This window comes from Ursus americanus, chromosome 1, assembly GCF_024610735.1.
Source record: "Ursus americanus isolate L20-20 chromosome 1, mUrsAme1.1.p, whole genome shotgun sequence".
NCBI lineage: Eukaryota > Metazoa > Chordata > Mammalia > Carnivora > Ursidae > Ursus > Ursus americanus.
In genome coordinates this window covers 24,760,600-24,778,650 of record NC_142127.1, presented here as the reverse complement: position 1 = coordinate 24,778,650, position 18,051 = coordinate 24,760,600, and the positions used below count along the sequence as shown (strand labels likewise).

Genomic DNA, 18,051 nt, shown 5'->3' with positions numbered 1-18,051 from the left:
GCGGAAGTTATACATTCGCTCTGTTATTTTTAGTAATCACCCTATTTTAGCCTGCGTACATGACAAATGCAATCAACAGCCACTACTGGCAAGGATCAAGAGAAGAGAACATTCATTTCCTACTGGTCAGATTGGAAACTGGTACAACCTATTTGGAGAAGAGTTTGATGTTACACAGTGAAGTTGAACATGTGTGTGTCCTATGAATCGACATTTTCAGAGTTGTATGTCTTAGGCAAACATTTGAATATGTGTACCAAGAATGTTAATAGCAACATTGTTGCAATGTTAAAGATATTTGGAAAAACTCAATGTTCATTAGTAGTAGAATAAATGAGCAACTCCAGAAATAAATAAATAAATAAATAAATAAATAAATAAATAAATAAATAGCTTAACTCTGGTTATGTACTAGAACACTGAGCAGCAATGCAAATGGATAAAAAGCGGTAACAAACAGATGACTCTCAAAAACGGTGTTGAGCAAAGAAAGCAGAACATATACAATTGTATTTACACAAAGTTCACACACAGGCAAAATTGGCTCATATTATTTTTATGGGTACATACACAGGTATAAAACTTCAATGAAAGTAAGGGAATGATTAACACAAAATATGATTTGATGGTTATCTCTAGATTTGGGGAGGAAGGGGAATACAAGCAGGGAGAAAGGGAGTTTCTAACACTTGGCTTCCTATCCTGCGTGATAAAGACACAGTACTTATCATTCTTTGAATAATCCATGTACATAATTTGATGTAATTTGAATGTGATTAGCAAGCTAATTTTATTTTTTAAAAAATTTTTAGCATGATATTTTAGAACTTAAACTTACAAGCACCTTCATACGCCTCCCCTTACTGACAATCTAAAATACCCTTGAGATTTTTCTTTTATACTATCATTGGTTTTTCTTTCATAAAACCTACAGTTTGTAATCATGTATTTTCTTGGGTGTTTGTCTTACTACCTATTTCTCCTACCAAGCTGCATGTTCCCTGAGAACTGAAACCATGTCTGTTTTGCTTACCACTGTGAGATTCAAAACTGTGACATTTCTTCTACATCAAGTTGTAGAGATTCAAATTCTAGGGTTTTGAGAACTTTTCCATCCACAAAGATGAGTTTTGCCAAAAGTTGGAGGGGGGAGGCTTTGCTAAAGCAGTTATGCAACCACTCAAATAAGTAAGATAACATATAACTAGATCAGCCCTATGCATGGTTCATGGGGAGTACTCAATACGTATCAGTAGGTGCTGGTATCGCAGTCAGTTCTGCATCTTTTTATTTAACTCTATTGTTTGTCTACGTTAGTTTCATTCAAATTTGTTCATCAGGGGCACTAATTCTGTCGTAGTCACTCTTTCTCGCTGCCCAGGTATACAAATGTAGACTATTTCGCCAATTCATGAACAGCGGTTGTAGCATCAACAGCTGAAACCAGAGAGGTCCATCAGGGTTCAGTTTAACTGTAATTCACACAGAGGAAAGGAAGGTCCATAGACTTGGGGTAAAGGTTCAGAGATGAAGCACTCATTTGCTAATTCTAATTCTCAATAGCAAGTATCTTGGAATGATTTGTTTCACTATTTTAGAGACAGGGTCACATCTAAAGCCTTCTATCAGGGCAAGTCCCCCTTAAAAAAATAACCACAATAACACCAAATGAAGGGACAACCTTGTGAAATGGATTAGAACCCAAGAGTTGGTGGGGGATTAGCAAGTTTCAACCAACATTTGTTGTAATGAGATAAAATGAATAATAAATAGAGCATGGACAAATCATTTATGACACTTCTGGGGCGCCTGGGTGGCACAGCAGTTGAGCGTCTGCCTTCGGCTCAGGGCATGATCCCGGCGTTATGGGATCGAGTCCCACATCAGGCTCCTCCACTATGAACCTGCTTCTTCCTCTCCAACTCCCCCTGCTTGTGTTCCCTCTCTCGCTGGCTGTCTCTATCTCTGTCGAATAAATAAATAAAATCTTAAAAAAAATCATTTATGACACTTCTGCTTTTGCTATAAATGCCATTTTTAAAAAAATCATCTATTCATTGTGAGAAGCACGCTAATGCCAGGGATGGTAACATGAAAGAATGGTCAATGGCAATTGTGAGAATTGTTGACTGAAAATTGGGGGGAAAAAAAAAAACTTCTTTCACAGATGTTAAAATATGATAAAAATTTGTATATCAGAATCAATAAAATAAGGCATAAACACATATAAATACTAGTCTCTGATATTAAATATATTTCTTAGTGTGGACTGTAGCCAAAACATTTGAAAAGCTACTGCTCTAGAAAATGTATTTTCTGTTCCTTAGAGTTGGATGGAATATTGCAAAATCATACATATATCAGACTGTGAAATTACAGTGACTATAAGAAACTCTTCGGTAAATTAAAACTAAAGTAACATTTCTAAAATTGACACAAAAATTGCACATATATTATGCAGTTGTCAGTCAAATTATAAATTAAATCAACATAAATTAAATCAACATAAAACACTCACTGACCACGAAATGTGACAGCTAGCAAGACTGTGTACATAATACTTGGACCAGTGAAAACTTTGATCGACCAAGAAAGAAGAAATTGGGCAGACATGTGGATTCCTCAGAATCACAGGCTCTTGGAAAAAATATATCAGATTTTTCTGTAAAGTAAATAATTCATTGCCAGTTATGTGTAATCAGTTTTGAAAAACTTCCAATTATTAAAATTTGAAAATAATAATAAAATAACCATAGAACCTTTCAGTAACGCTTGCTTACGCTGTTCTAGAAAACACTGCTATTTTTGACTTCTGCAGTGTCGAGTGCAGAAGCGAGCAGATTGATAAACTTATAAACATCATGAAAAGAGTTGTAGAGAGGAACTGGAGCCACTCGGATGCCATTTGGTTCTCGCTTGTCACACTGTGGGGAGAAAAATATTAAGTCACAATAATGTTAGCAATACTCACATAATGAAAAATCTACATTCAAGATAAACTTACATAAGGCAATCATGCTGATTTCCCTAAAACAATATATAAGCATTTTTTTTGCAGTAAAACATGTTTCTATGTTATTGAAAACTATCCTCTTAATAATAGTTAAAACATGAATAATTATCATGAATTATCTTCTTGTGGCAATCATCTTCTTGTGGCATCCAGTAAGTCATGGATATAATTTATCAATGGGGAAGACTCTGGAGAGACTAGAACCCTTGGGCAAATTTAAATGAATGAGAACCTCACTGACACCTGGAGAGTTTTAGTTAATAGTCTTTACACTGGATTCTTTAATCCCTACTCTCACTGGTAAGGAGTTGGCTGTATCCCTGAAATGTCACAAAATGGATCCAAGATAATTTGGTCCAGCCTGAAGATACTATGACTAATCTTTAAGAAACACCCACTGTGAGTTAGTACAGTAAATGGTTTATGTGTGCTGGACCATTTAATTCTCATAACCACTTTTGGAGGCATTTTTGCCCCCAAAATCCAGAGGCAAAAACTCAAGCCAAAAAACATGAACTCTCCCAGAAGCACACTGCTTACAAATGAGAGACCTTGATTTGGAACACGAATACATGGATTTGTGCCTCTGGAATCTGAGGTAACTCGCCTCAGGAGTGACAGGACCACATGAGTGGAGAAATTCCTAAACCACACTGTCACTGGAAGTAGACACAAGAGGACCATTTTTCCTGAAATGACCCTATTAACGTTTTCTTCCAGGGACTAAACAGATCACTAAGGCCCAAGGGTTAAAAAAAGAATTATTTCATACAATGTTAACACCCCTGAGATGTGTCTACAGTTCTTTTTTGACTAAAATGACAAGGTTGAAAATGACTTGGCCCAATCAAACAACTAAGTATGACTGACTTCTTTTCTTCCTCTCCACTATGTTATGTTCTTTAATTCTGTGTATTCAATAAATATACATATACATATTTGGAGTTTCACTAGTAAAAACTAGTGAAAACATGTCCTAATTGATTATGATGAAACAATTTTTTTCCGGCTCAAACCATAATGAAAAGAATGAATAAATTAAGGGAGACTGGTTCTTATATTCAAAACTTGCGGTTTCTTCCCTTTTATCAGAAATGACAGATCTCTATGCCTTCAATTAGCACAGTGATGAATATTTAGTTGGCACTTAAATCTATCCTCACTGGCTGACCAACATGAAATAACATGCACCAGTAAATTAACCAAGGACCCACATTTCACCCCCACATGCAACCCAGAGAGAACACTGGGTAGCAAAGCAAGAGATATACTTACAACCACTCCTCGTTTTTCTAGTTCTTGGAAAACACATCTTATTGGAACAGAAAATGTTAGTGTAAGCTGGCAGCCGCGGTCCTCTATGCTCGATGGAGTAATTATGTTCACAAATGGTTTCTTGGTATCTGCTTTATCTTTGTTATAGTAATGCTTGATCAAGTATTCCAGATAACCGGTGAGCAAAATAGATTTTCTCCTCAATGCTTTCATAGTTGCCTGCTTAAAGATCTACAGAATGAGAAACAATCCGATTAACAGTGTCTTGTTGATTTACAAAGAAGCAAAAATTAACTGAAAATCATGTCAAAAAAGGAAATGCCCATTTTCGACCTTTCCAAAAACATCCCATTTTGGATAATCCTTTGTAAAAACATGTCCTCTTTTAAATGCTTTGCCATTAAAAGCCGAATGCAAAGCTGCCGTAACAGGAAAGACTGTACAAATGTCATTTAAACAATACTTGCGAAAGAAGAAGAAAAGTGAGGATAACATTCCTTTAGAGTTATTTCAAATTACCAAGCTAAAACATACCTTAATAAATGCATTTAAAGATCATGCACTTCAAACCTTTTCTTCCAAACTATTTTACATAATCATAATCAAGAAGACTTTTTTCTACTCTGATATAGTTTTTTGGTCCACACAAAAGTATAATAAGGGCTAAACACTCGTGTACATATGAATTTTTGCAGTGTTACCAGTATTATTTATAATTGTTTTACCAACTCCTAAATCTCCCCAGTAACAGTCAGCAAACGGTTAAATAATAAAATTAAGTTTTGTCAGACAGGGAAGCTAGTAACGTTAGTTAATACATATGTTAGTACTGAGGCAGTTAGGCGCCCTTTCTTCTGTGTGTGTGTGTGTGTGTGTGTGTGTGTGTGTGTGTGTGTACGCGCGCATGTGTGTTTTGGTCTCTCTTCCTCCCTCTCTCTTTTTATCTTTCCTCCTCCTTTCATCATTTTTCCCCCTGCTAAACTCCAGCACGGGTGTGAAACTACTGCCATTTGCTGGCTGAGGTGTCTTATATTAAGATGAGTGACAAGTGCACACAATAACTGGTGTTGGAACATTAGAGGTCAAAACAGACATGCTTTCCTGGCTTATCTCTTAAGGTCAAGTAGAGTTTAAAAATATATCCTACACGTAAGAACTGAATGAACTGCGAACAGAGCCTGATGCACTGGCATGTCACTTAATATCCCTTTTCGGTATCATGTTACGCCACAGAGCAAAGACAGGGTCATTCGGTGACTTCTAGACTTTATGAAGCTTGGGAAAATAGTTATTTCTGTCTATCCATGCGGCATGTGTGAGCAGGCATTCTAACAGAACTCAAACCATTTGGGCAAAGATTTTCTTGACCTAGATGGCATGGAAGCCATGGATTTGGCCAAAGGAGACCAAGCGATTTGTCCTGAAGGTCACAGGATCCAAGGAAGACAGGAGAAACAGGGTAAAATGGCATCGGTCTCTGTCCTCAACCACACATCACAGGCTTGGGAGGCAAGCCGAGCTTGGCTGCAGGTAGAGTGTGAGGTCAGTCTCAGAAGGTATGTGGGATGGGCAGTACAAGCAGGTAACCCGAGTGACTCACGGAGCCTGAGTTCCCCCGCGTTGGATAGGCATCTCCTCCCTGCCCGGTGTGAAATAAAATGTAAGTGGACCTGGCACAAGGTGAACTCAAGGGAACGCAGCCAACTTTCTGGATCCAGAGAGCCTGGATTGAGAATCAATTCTCACGGCGGGCAGGAGCAGGGAGATGCAAAGCAGGACCCACCAGTGGTTTGGTTGGCAGGACAGAAAGAAAAGGATAGGAGAGGACTTCTTCCAATCTTCTCTTTGGAGATGAATAGTAATTCAAGGAACATTTGATTTACAAATAATTCTGAAAAATGTTCTGGTTCTGCCATAAGCCCCATAAGATACAGGTAGGAGCAATGTGTCAAGTGCTCCTTTTAATGATATTTCTTTGTATTCATAAGTTAGTAAGACTTTGGGGAATATTACTTAAGTTTGTACGGTTCTTTTAAAAGGAGATTTTGTTCTTGCAGATTTCTCTGGTAGCTAGAAACCGGTGTTTTTTTATGACAAGTAGTCTCAAATTTAACATACCGTTATTCTTTGATAAAAAAAAACTTTTTAATATGAAACCATTTTCCATCCTTAAACCACAGTAAAGGGCAGCTGCACTGTGAGGCACTCTTAAAATCCTGTCAGAGGGTGTAAAGGTCTCTTCTGAGGACTCACATAAAAATATTAAAAGGGGATAATGGGAGTTAACTGGAGAATAGAATAAACATCTTTTCTTTTTGGCTTCTCATTATTTCTATGCTTTCCGTATTGAGACTCTCGAGTATTTATTTAATTAGAAAAAAATGAAAACTGTAGTTTGAAAATATTCAGCTGATAACAATTTTTTGGCAGAGTTTCAACTACATGGGTTATTTTTCTTACTGAGAAAAATGAATACAAAGCTAGAAAAGTTAGACAAGTTTAAATGGAAAAAATAAGTACAGTATGATGTTTTCAGTTGTCACATTTCTTTCTCTTTAATTCTTCAAATTGGCTGCATGATCACTTTCCGAGGAATCACATAGTCCATTTCTTCTTACTTGAAATATATTTTAATTGACTGCTCTAATTTTGTATTTTGGAGCTATTTATTTCGTTATAAATTCATATACTGAAAGACTCTAAAAACTGTCTACCTGTCGCTACATACAAGTATGACTCTTCAAAATACTACAGATATATTTTTAATTCCAAGTTAGCCGCTGGAAGATTGAGATTTCTGAAGTAATCTGCTATAAACATCTTCACTATAAAAATGTGACAAATGAACTCAAGAGTACATATAGTCAAGAGACAGCGGTCACCTGTTTAAGGTCATGCTTAGTGTCCCAGTGAGGGCTAGAGTATGCCTCCTGGTTCCTACCCTAGGTTCCCTTGATCCCCATTTTTGATATATATAAAGTATGTACCATATATATCTGTATTTGTAGTATAGAAATATGTGGTACAAATGATTAAGAGCCAATAATATAAAGAAAAAGAGTTTGAAACAGATTATAAGGTGCTATTTTTCATACTATCATTCAACTGGATGCACATGTAATTATCAACAAAACCATATTAATATTTTAAAAAATCAAATTGTCAAACTGATATCATATCCATGTACACTGATTCTTAAGTTTAGAATCTCTCCTCCAGTTGCTCTTTGTAGGATATTTTTTGAAAGAGAAGTAGCTACAACAAAGAACAGCACTTTGATTCATGTATCTATTCTCATTTATTCCAACTTTAATCACCTATATGTTATAACGCTCTACCGGAAACAAGGGCAGGAGCAACCCGACGGCAGCCCTCATGCTTACTCACAGGGCGTCTACAGAGTAGAACATTTCAATGGTTAGGTAAAGAATAAGAAGCAAAGAAATGCACTGTTTTGTAATTTCGGAATTTTGCAATTTATAATAGGGAGGAAGAATTTCACAACTCTTTCTTCATCACAACGATGGATTATGTAAAGGTAATTTTGGTTAGAATGGAGCCTCGGCAGCAAATAACTTAGTAAGGTATTTCTAAGAGGCTCAAGAGAAATACAAGTGATAAAATGCTCCAGAGAAGGATATATGCCACTTCTTGTGCTTTTAGGGTCTTTTTGCGAAGTTTAAGTGTTAAAGAAAAAAACAAATAAATCAATCTTCAGATTCCAGCTGAAAACAAAAACTTGTCTAGGTGACTATAACACAGTGTGATGCGGTGGTCAAAAAAAAAAAAAAAAAAAAAACAACTAAGATTTTATTTATTTGTTTGACAGAGAGACTGCCCGTGAGAGAGGGAACACAAGCAGGGGGAGTGGGAGAGGAAGAAGCAGGCTCCCAGAGGAAGAGCCCGACGTGGGGCTCTGGGGCTCGATCCCAGAACTCCGGGATCACGCCCTGAGCCGAAGGCAGACGCTTAACGACTGAGCCACCCAGGCGCCCCCGTGGTAAAAATTTTCTGTGCCTTTTATCATTCAAGCCTAGCCTGGAAAACCAGTGATAGAAAAACTAAGAATGTGATTTGTTTTTAATGCAGAAGGGGTAAATACTTGACAATAGGCCACTGCAGAAACATACTCTATAGAGGGTCTAAAATTTCTAGATCTGGCTGAGAACTTATTTGCAAAGGTAAGGAAGATCAGAGGAAATAACCTTAAGTACTAGTTCTTCCCAAGGTACACCTTAGTGCTTTTCATATTGAAACTCATTTTCTTCCTGATACAAACTTGCGAAGTGAGCAAAATTTAATTTCGTTTTAAAACATTTAACAGAATGTTTCTCTGAATAGATATTATAAAAACAATTCAAATATCATTATCTGACTTGCTAAGCAGATTTCCTCACTACTCCCCCCCAAAAAATAAAATTTTTTCCACTGGCTGAAAAATCTTGTTACTGGGTCTATTTTCAATTAAAAAAAAAAAAAAAAACTTGCCAAAAAGCGAAAAAGACACAAGCTCCATCTAGTGGTCACACTGAGTAGGTGCTTTTTAAATTGGGATGAAGTGAAATGAGTTGATTACCACGGTCTAGTGGTGAGGTTGTATTAAAAAAAAAGAACTTGACACTGCCATCCAGTGGCCAAATGAGAAACTGCTATGCGTGTTCACAGTATCCTAGAATTGAGGTTTAAGAGAGATTTTGGAAGTCTTTACCCAGTCGTTCATTCTGAAATACTCCACAACAGGATTTCCTAAAATATCACAAACTAGATGATTTTAAAATACTTTAAAAAAGTCAAATTCTCTTTTGAATAGCTATATATTTAAAATCTGTTAGAAATGCATATTTACCAAAAAAAAAAAAGAAACACATACTTACCTAAAATGTACTTTCCTTTATGTATGTATATAAAATACACTTACTTAATCTGTGTATTAATATTAATTATATACCATATAATTATTTAATTTATATTTACTTAAATAAATTTAGTCTCCTCCTGAAATTAATTAATATCCAAATGATTAAGTTACATAGATACACATATGAATATAATATATATATAAATGGATAGGTGAAGTAGGTAAGTATCTACCTATATAAATAGGTAGAAAGGTAGATATGCACATCTAGAAAACCAAATAGATTCCTTGGATATTATTATTTAGGGTGAAATTAATTTTAACTAAAAATATGAATTTACTAAAAAATATATATTGAGCCAGTAATACAGATTACACAAGAATGGAATGGCATAGACCCTCCACTTACCAAAAAAACAAAACCTTACCTCATGAGACAACTTTGCTCAATCTTTAGTTTATTCTGATGATTTCTATTTTTTTCCTTAAAGTATGTCTTCCTACAGTTTTGTGACATGGCACTGTGTGAATTCATTGACTCACAGAACCAGCAGAAGCAGAGTCCCCAGTAATCACAACAATGTCTGGCACATAATATTTTCTTAATAGATAAATGCTGAATGAGTGAATTAATCAAGAATTAAACACTGCATGGTTATTTTGTAATAGAGAGACCACGAGAAGAGTAAACAATTTATTTAAGTTCATACAAATTCCAAATGGAACTAAAAATATGTATCCACGGGTCAGTTCCAAACATTTTCCAAGTGCCAACCGCATTTATTATGTGCCAAACACAGTGCTGGGGCTGGCAACAGAAATAAAGATAGCAATTAGCCCACAGTGACTGTCCTGAGGGGAACACTGGCTTTTGGTCATTGCTTATACACAGTGTACATTCATCTTGCTGGTTCGCAGAGAAGCTCCCACAACAGGTAAAGAAATAGGTAAAGATGTGGGAAGGTTGAAGCACAGATCACTTACCTCTAAACTAGCGTGTAAGGAACAGACCAACAAAATGGGAGGGTTTGAAATTCGAAATCCACTGACCCCAGGGATTAACTGCAGTTCTGAAAAATGAACATCATGTCATTTTTTTTTATAGAAGGTCCCTTAAAAAATGTCCTCTATGGATTTTTTTATGGTAATGAAGTAGTAGAGAGAAAAAGAGTAAGATTTAAAAACTTTTATTCCTAAGCTTTCTGAGATATGTAAGAGACACTCTATGGACCTAAAATAGTGGCACATTTCCCCTTCACCTGCAATGCCTGTGTCCCCTGTCCCCACGTCCTTAGCAGCCTACCAAACCTCGGAGCTCTTAGACACATAAAAATGACCTCTTGTGGAAGCATTCTGGACCTCATCCTCTGTCCTCCCACTCCCAAACCAGCATTCCTTATTGTGCTCCACGCTTTGCTTTTCTACCATGAAAGCACATCAATGAGAGAAAGACATAACATCAAGATTTTAATGGCTTGTCATTGTAATGCCATCCAAAGGCAGAAATACGAATGACATGACCTAGGAAGGTGACTTTTAGCACTAGGGTTATTAGGTCAAGTGACTTCTCCTAGGGGGTAAAAAAAAATAAATGGCTTTTAAAAAAAGGATCTGCCTAAATATGATATATTTAAAAGGTAAATTAACAGTAGATATTATCCTAATTAGAATCAATTAGATGGCATAGAAGCAAGTCAAACCCAGTAGAGTTAAGATTGCTAGTTGGATTAAATTAGCTAAGACTGACTAAAAGAGAATTAGAATATTGTAGATCTTCAGAGACCCATCTGACCCAGGGCTAAGCAAACTATGTCCTGGGGACCAAACCGGGCCCACGACTTGTTTCTGAAATAAAGTTTCCTTGGAACAGAGCCACACTCACTCATTTATGTCCGTGGCTGCTTCAGAAGTCCAATGGCAGAAGTGAGTATCTGCCACAGAGGCCATATAGCTCCAAAAGGTTAAAATATCTCATCTCTGGCCCTTCACGGAGAGACTTTGCCCGCTCCTGATCTAGTCCAACTCTCTCGTTGGTTGATATAAAAACCCACCACGAAAAATTTAAGTAACTGGCATATTATCAGAGCTAATTATTCCAGGAGCGAAGATAAAATACAGGTATCTTGATGTGACTACAAGAACCCATCTTGATCATTTGCATCTTGGTTTTTGCAAATGTGAATTTATTTAAGATAGTTATTAACTCAGGTTGGTAGCAGTCTGAAGGATCCAGTTGAACTGAAACTCACAGAACATTTAGGAAGCTTTCTCTATCCGATGTGATTGAAGCAGAGAGTCAGTCACTGGGGAAAAAGCAGGGCAGTTTGAGAGCACGCTGCCCATGTTGTACTTTTATTCCTACCTGCTGGGGTTCACCTGCTATTGTCTGGTGGGCGGCAAAAGCCACAAAAGGTATAACTGAAAAAGGAGAGCTAAAAATGAACATGTATTAAATAGCACTGCTATGTGCTACGTGGTTTATAGCTCTGAACTTGTCTCACTCTCAGATCAAACCCTGACACAGATTTTTGTATTCACGTTAGATAGGTAAGAAGGAAAACAGAAAACAAAAAACCCAAAATGATAGAATTTGTGCAGCATCACAGAACGATTAAGCAGCAAAGTGGGACTGACACCTAAGTCTCTCTGGGTCTAACTGCAAAAAATTCCTTTCTGTCCTCACTGCCTGATGTTTTGGGTACTCAATATTGATGAGATCGGAGTCCTGGGCATTACATTTCACTTCCACTTATCTCCCTACAAAGGGATAGACTCAGATTCATACTAAAATGTACAAACACTTAGTCTTACACTCTGGAAATGTCATTTCTTATTTTAAGAATTCTCAGTGGCATTTTCAAAGTGCACTCCCCATGAGGCATCTATATTACATATCCTACAAAGACAGATGAGAATTGAAATAAAGGTAAAATGAAATGACTTGGGAAGTAAAATTGAATATACTTACTGTTATCCATCTTAAATCGGGTGCTGAGTTCATGACCAAACCATCCCACTAACCTAAAACATAAATAACAACACAGATCTTTTGATCTATAAAAATAACTGCAATTAATATAGGAATCTGGGGCCTGCATATCGAAACCATTTGTGATGGGAGCCATCAAATATTTAAGCATTTACATGTTACATGATATCATAAGGCAATTAATATTTTTAACCTTATCAAGAATGAGGATAAAAATCAATTTATTTATATTACTAGTTTTATTACTTTTACAATGGAAAATCATCTGAAAATCTGAATTTAAGGATCTTTTTCTTATTTAAAATAAAATGAGTAAAAAAAATTTTTTTTAGATTTAAAAATGAAAGTAGAAGCTCAAAAAGAAAAGCAATTAACGCAATAATGTATTTTTCACAATAGGCTTCCTAGTGAGAAATGGTTAGAATAACGTATATAATTGTGGAAAATTTTTGAGTAACTCCTAAGGAAATTGATTACTGTCATATTTTAGTGTGATTAATACATAAATAGGAAAAAATCATATACATGTATGTGTGTGCATATTACAGGAAAAGAATTATAATTTAAAGAAAAATGTAAAATTCGAGAAACAGTAACTCAATATTTCTGATAGTATGTTCTCTCTAAATAAATTTTTCATTTTAATGCTGCCAAAATAAAAAATTCCAAGGCACTTTGTTAGAACTGGGCAAAATATTTTTCAGTTCATGTAGAATATATGAGTAAAAATAGTAGATTTTTGAAATAGAAGACTATAATGATGAGTATTCTATACATTATATGATTAGCATGTTATAAAATTAACAAATGCACATAAACTGGTGAACAAAGCATCAGGGAGACAAATAGAACATGACAGAAAATATAAGAACAAGAGTGCCTGGGTGGCTCAGGCAGTTAAGACTCTTGATTGTGGCTGAGGACGTTATCTCAGGATTGTGAGATCAAGCCCCTGGTTGGGCTTCACTCTCAACACAGAGTCAGTTGAGCTTCTCTGCTCTCCCTCTTGCTGCTTGCGTGTGCTCTCTCTCTCTCAAATAAGTAAATAAAATCTTAAAAAAAAATAAGAAAATATAAAAACAGTCCTCAGATCATGTAACAATTTAGTAAGTGGTAACTGTCACATTTCATAAAATTCAAGGATAAAGAAAAGATATTCACATATTTATATGGTTTTGAAAAGAAAATTTCTGACTATAAAAACAAAAAGAAAGATAGAGGCAAATATCAACAGATTTACAAATATTTAAAATTCCGTTTTGAAAAGACAGACAAAATTAAAGGGCAAACCAATGATGGGGAGAAGGCTGCTACTTGCCACCTCTGAGTTTTCACCAAATTTTTTCTCCAGAAGGGGCAATGCCCCCGAAGCTACCCAGCCACAGAGCATGGGGAGGGCATCAGAAAATGAAAATGTCCCACAATTTTAGAGAAAAAAAGTTCAATCTCAGTAATAATTTTTAAAATGTGAAATATCATAAAGATGGGACCAGACTTCATACGTCAAATTTGTAAAGTCATTCAAAAAGTATGAAGCCTATTTTCATCAAGGATTCAAAGAAAAAGAAATGAGTACTTTGTCTAATCATGAGAATCCTAAGTAATAAAACCTGTGTAGAGTAGTTTGAGAGTGTATATGAAAAATATTTATAGATTCCTGTCCCAGGACTTTTACTCTTTCCAATTTAGTCAAAGGACTATTTGGATTACAGTATTTGGAGTATGTTAAGATTTATGTACTAGGACAGTGAGCACAATACTATTTACAGTATCAAAGCACCTAAATATCTTGGAATAGAGAGCTAATAAAATGAATACTACTACTTTCATACAATGGAATACTACTGAACCCATTCTATAAATCCTATATAAAAGAATATATATTCAAAAAGAGTATGTGGAGATCACAATATTTAGAATATTATTCCAATTTTAGAATAAAATAATATTAAAAAAACAATAAAAATATAATGCATTAGTATTTAACCAAAATGTTAAAAATTTTAATTTCTGCTTCATTCTTACCTATATTCTTCAGAATTAAAGAGCAAGAATGGTTATTGCATCAGAGAAAAACTACAATTGTAATTTTAACATATATTCATTAGTTCAAACTTTAATTATAAAATTAGCTTATTTTGTATACTTTGAATATATACACATGCATATATACTTCTATATATAAACACATGTATTTTTCTATGTACATATAATTTATATACTTATATAGAATTAGTTAGCAAGACTGATTAATGATGTAAGATAACAAATGCTTTTATCCTTTTTTAAAAAAATTATTTATTTGAGAGAGAGGGAGAGAGCACAAGCAGGTGGAGGGGCAGAGGGAGAAGCAGACTCCCTGCTGAGCAGGGAGCCCAATGTGGGGCTCGATCCCAGGACCCTGGGATCATGACCTGGGCTGAAGGCAGACGCTTAATCAACTGAGCCACCCAGGTGCTGCTGATGCTTTTATCCTTAAAAATATTATATGGTTTCCCTTTTCTTGAAGGGAAAAATTCATAGCCTATTAGCCCAAGCTTAAGTTTCAAACCTTCTTTCTTTTTTTTTTTATTTTAATTTATTTTTATTATATTATGTTAGTCACCATACAGTACATCCCTGGTTTCTGATGTAAACTTCGATGATTCATTAGTTGCATATAACACCCAGTGCACCATGCAATACATGCCCTCCTTACAAACCTTATTTCTAATATTTCTTCTCTCATTTCAAGTGATTCATTCTCAAACCTATCAAACACCCCTCCCATCCCACCCCAACACGACAGTTCTCCTGCCTGAAATGCTTACATGGGTTGAAGCTATGTAGGAGCAGCGAAAGAAAAGAATTGGGGCAGAGCAGTGGAAGCCCAAGTTATACAACACCTGAGAAGTTCCCGGAAAGTTCTAGGAAGTTCCACTACTTTCTGAAGTGAAGGGAAAGTTTTCTTATTTTAATTTCAAAAGCTACCCCCGTGATAAAACCGTATAAGTAAAGTACAGGGGTGAGCAGGATTATTTTCAGATATATTAAAAATTTAGAGCTATATTAAAAAAGAAGAGAAGACATTTTTATATAAAGACACAAGAGGAGCCTAATAGTGGGAAGTAGTCTGAGAATGAGAGCTGAAAGGCTACCCTGTCCCCTTCCCTAACCTCCAGTTTGTGTCTCCCCAGATTGCTGAAAATTAAACCCAATGAGTGATGAGAAATGGAAAAGGAACTGGGTATTGCACTGTCACGAAGATTCTATATGAAAAATGTAAAAGTAGAAAAATCTACCCACAGATAAAAAGCATGCACCACAAAAAGGTTGCCAGAAAGCTGATGAACAGGAAAAGCAAGGAGTAAGTAAATTAAACAACAGAAACTTAATAAGTAATATTTCATATGATGCAAAAATACCAAGTAGAAATGCAGGAATAGGACTGATATAGCTTGACAACAGGAGGGATGAAAACAAGCTTGTAGGAATCAAGAAAAAAATCAGAAAAAAACAAATAAAACACATAAAAGAAATAAAGAGTTTGGGAAGAACGCAAGGAAAATAGGAGACTAGAAAAGACACTAAGGGTCAGAGGACAGCTGTGCGAAAAAATAAACAAGAAGAAAAAGAAAACAGATTTAAGAGTCAAGAGAGAAAGTTATAAATATAATAAGCAAAGATGTTATATCATAACCAAAGCAAATTTCCAAACAACAAACAAAAAAACAACAGAAAAAAAGAAAAAAACAAAAACAAAAAAACCAAACACAACTTTCTAAAAAAGTTATAATTCAAGGCAACAATGATTTGAAAAAAATGATTTGAATAAACTATATTGAAGAAATGCAATATTGAGCGAATTGAAGAGCATTAATCAAGAGTGGTCAATTTTATTTAAAGTTTATTAAAGTTATTGGACTTTAAGAATGAAGGGAAAAAATGGGATTCCAGGCAAAAATGGTGAGGACAGAATAAAGGGAAAAAAACAAACAAACATTAGATTTGTTTCAATTTTATCAAATGTAACCATTCAGTGAAGAGAATAATGTAGAAATATCTATATAATATACCCCCACCATAGAAAGTGCATGATTATTATGTCTGAATAAGCCAAACTGTATAAAAATTACTGGTGTTGATCAAGCAAGAGATGAGCTAATATTCCACCATGAATTTTTTCTTTGTTTTTATTTTTTTAATAATTTTTATTTTGTTATATTAGTCACCATACAGTACATCCCCAGTTTTTGATGCAATGTTCCATGATTCATTACTTGCGTATAACACCCACTGCACCATGCAATATGTGCCCTCCTTAACACCCATCACCGGCCTATCCCAATCCCCCACCCCCCTCCCCTCTGAAGCCCTCAGTTTTTATTTTTTTTATTTTTATTTTTTTTTATTTTTATTTTTTTAAAGATTTTATTTATTTATGTGACAGAGAGACAGCCAGCGAGAGAGGGAACACAAGCAGGGGGAGTGGGAGAGGAAGAAGCAGGCTCCTAGCAGAGGAGCCCGATGTGGGACTCGATCCCAGTACGCCGGGATCACGCCCTGAGCCGAAGGCAGACGCTTTAACGACTGCACTACCCAGGCGCCCCCAGTTTTTATTTTTTGTTTCAAATTTTTATTTCAATTCTAGTTAGTTAACATATAGTGTAATACTGGTTTCAGCAGAATTTAGTGGTTCATCACTTATATATAACACCCATTGCTCAACATAACAAATGCTTTCCTTAATGCGGATCGCCCATTTAGCCCACCCCCCACCCACCTCCCTCCATCAACCCTCAGTTTGTTCTCTATTGCTGAGTCTCTTATGGTTTGCTTCCCTCTTTTTTTCCTTCCCATATGTTCATCTGTTTTGTTCCTTAAATTCTACATATGAGTGAAATCATATGGTATTTGTCTTTCTTTGACTGACCTATTTTGCTTAGCATAATACACTCTAGTTCCATCTACGTTGTTACAAATGGCAAGATTTCATTCTTTTTGATGGCTGAGTAATATAATATATATATATATACACATATATATAATTGTTTATACATATATAAAAAATAAAAATGTTTATATATATATAAACATGCATACCACATCTTTATCCATTCATCAGTCAACAGATTTTTGGGCTCTTTCCATAGTTTGGCTATTGTTGATATGCTGCTACAAACATCTGGGTGCATGTGCCTCTTCGATCTCATGAGTTCTTCATGAAAATCTACATGAGGGTAAAGTTAAGTCAGCCAAGAGATGCCTGAGGACATTGTGACAAAAAGATATGTGGTGACTACTGAACGCATTTAATTATAGGATGAGGATTAAACAAATGTGGGAATGAAGGTGACAGAACTAATGTTATAGGACAATGTGAAAAGAGATAACTGGCAAAATGGGGGTAATGAAGTAATTTCATTGATCATCTACATTTAAACTTAATAAATCAAGTAATAGAAGTATAATCAGATCTAGGAATATGCATTAAACACCCAAGTCAAAATAGACTAAGTCATGGGCTGATGGGTGTTTGGGCAGAAGGAAAGGACACCTGCTAAAGCTTTTGTTGCTCATGGAAGGGAACTAATAGAAGAAAACAAGAAAGATTAAAATTTTGAATTAAAATATGAAATATCAGAAATATTTGCTGAAAAGTAATGAATGAAAAAGAAACATATCTCATCTTGAAAGGCTAAAAAAAACAGAAAATATGACACTGAATGACACTGAATTAAGACCAGACATAGCTGTCAAAGCAATAAAAATCAATGGATTTAATTCAAATACTGAAAGACAAAGTTATCAGATTGTACCATAAATCAAAGAGAATCGGTTAAAATGAGTGATTCAGAAAGAAACTGACTAAAAGGATGAGCACAGGTACAAGCAGAAAATGGGGAAAAAAGCAGAGGATGCAATCTTTGTATCAGA

At 35.4% G+C, this 18,051-nt stretch overlaps 1 protein-coding gene across 4 annotated transcripts in view; it reads right to left on the bottom strand.

Annotated features, from left to right (window-relative positions):
- Positions 1-479: 479 nt before the first annotated feature.
- The window catches only part of KYNU (kynureninase), a 124,119-nt gene continuing 106,547 nt past the window's right edge, over positions 480-18,051 (bottom strand). For all 4 annotated transcript variants that reach the window (XM_045782606.2, XM_087859550.1, XM_045782592.2 and 1 more), the window contains 4 exons: positions 12,115-12,167; positions 10,131-10,216; positions 4,289-4,519; positions 480-2,924 (listed from right to left, as the gene is read on the bottom strand). In XM_045782606.2, the coding sequence (XP_045638562.1) occupies positions 2,787-2,924; positions 4,289-4,519; positions 10,131-10,216; positions 12,115-12,167 (508 nt within the window). In that variant the 3' untranslated portion in view covers positions 480-2,786. The remainder of the gene's footprint in view (positions 2,925-4,288; positions 4,520-10,130; positions 10,217-12,114; positions 12,168-18,051) is intronic.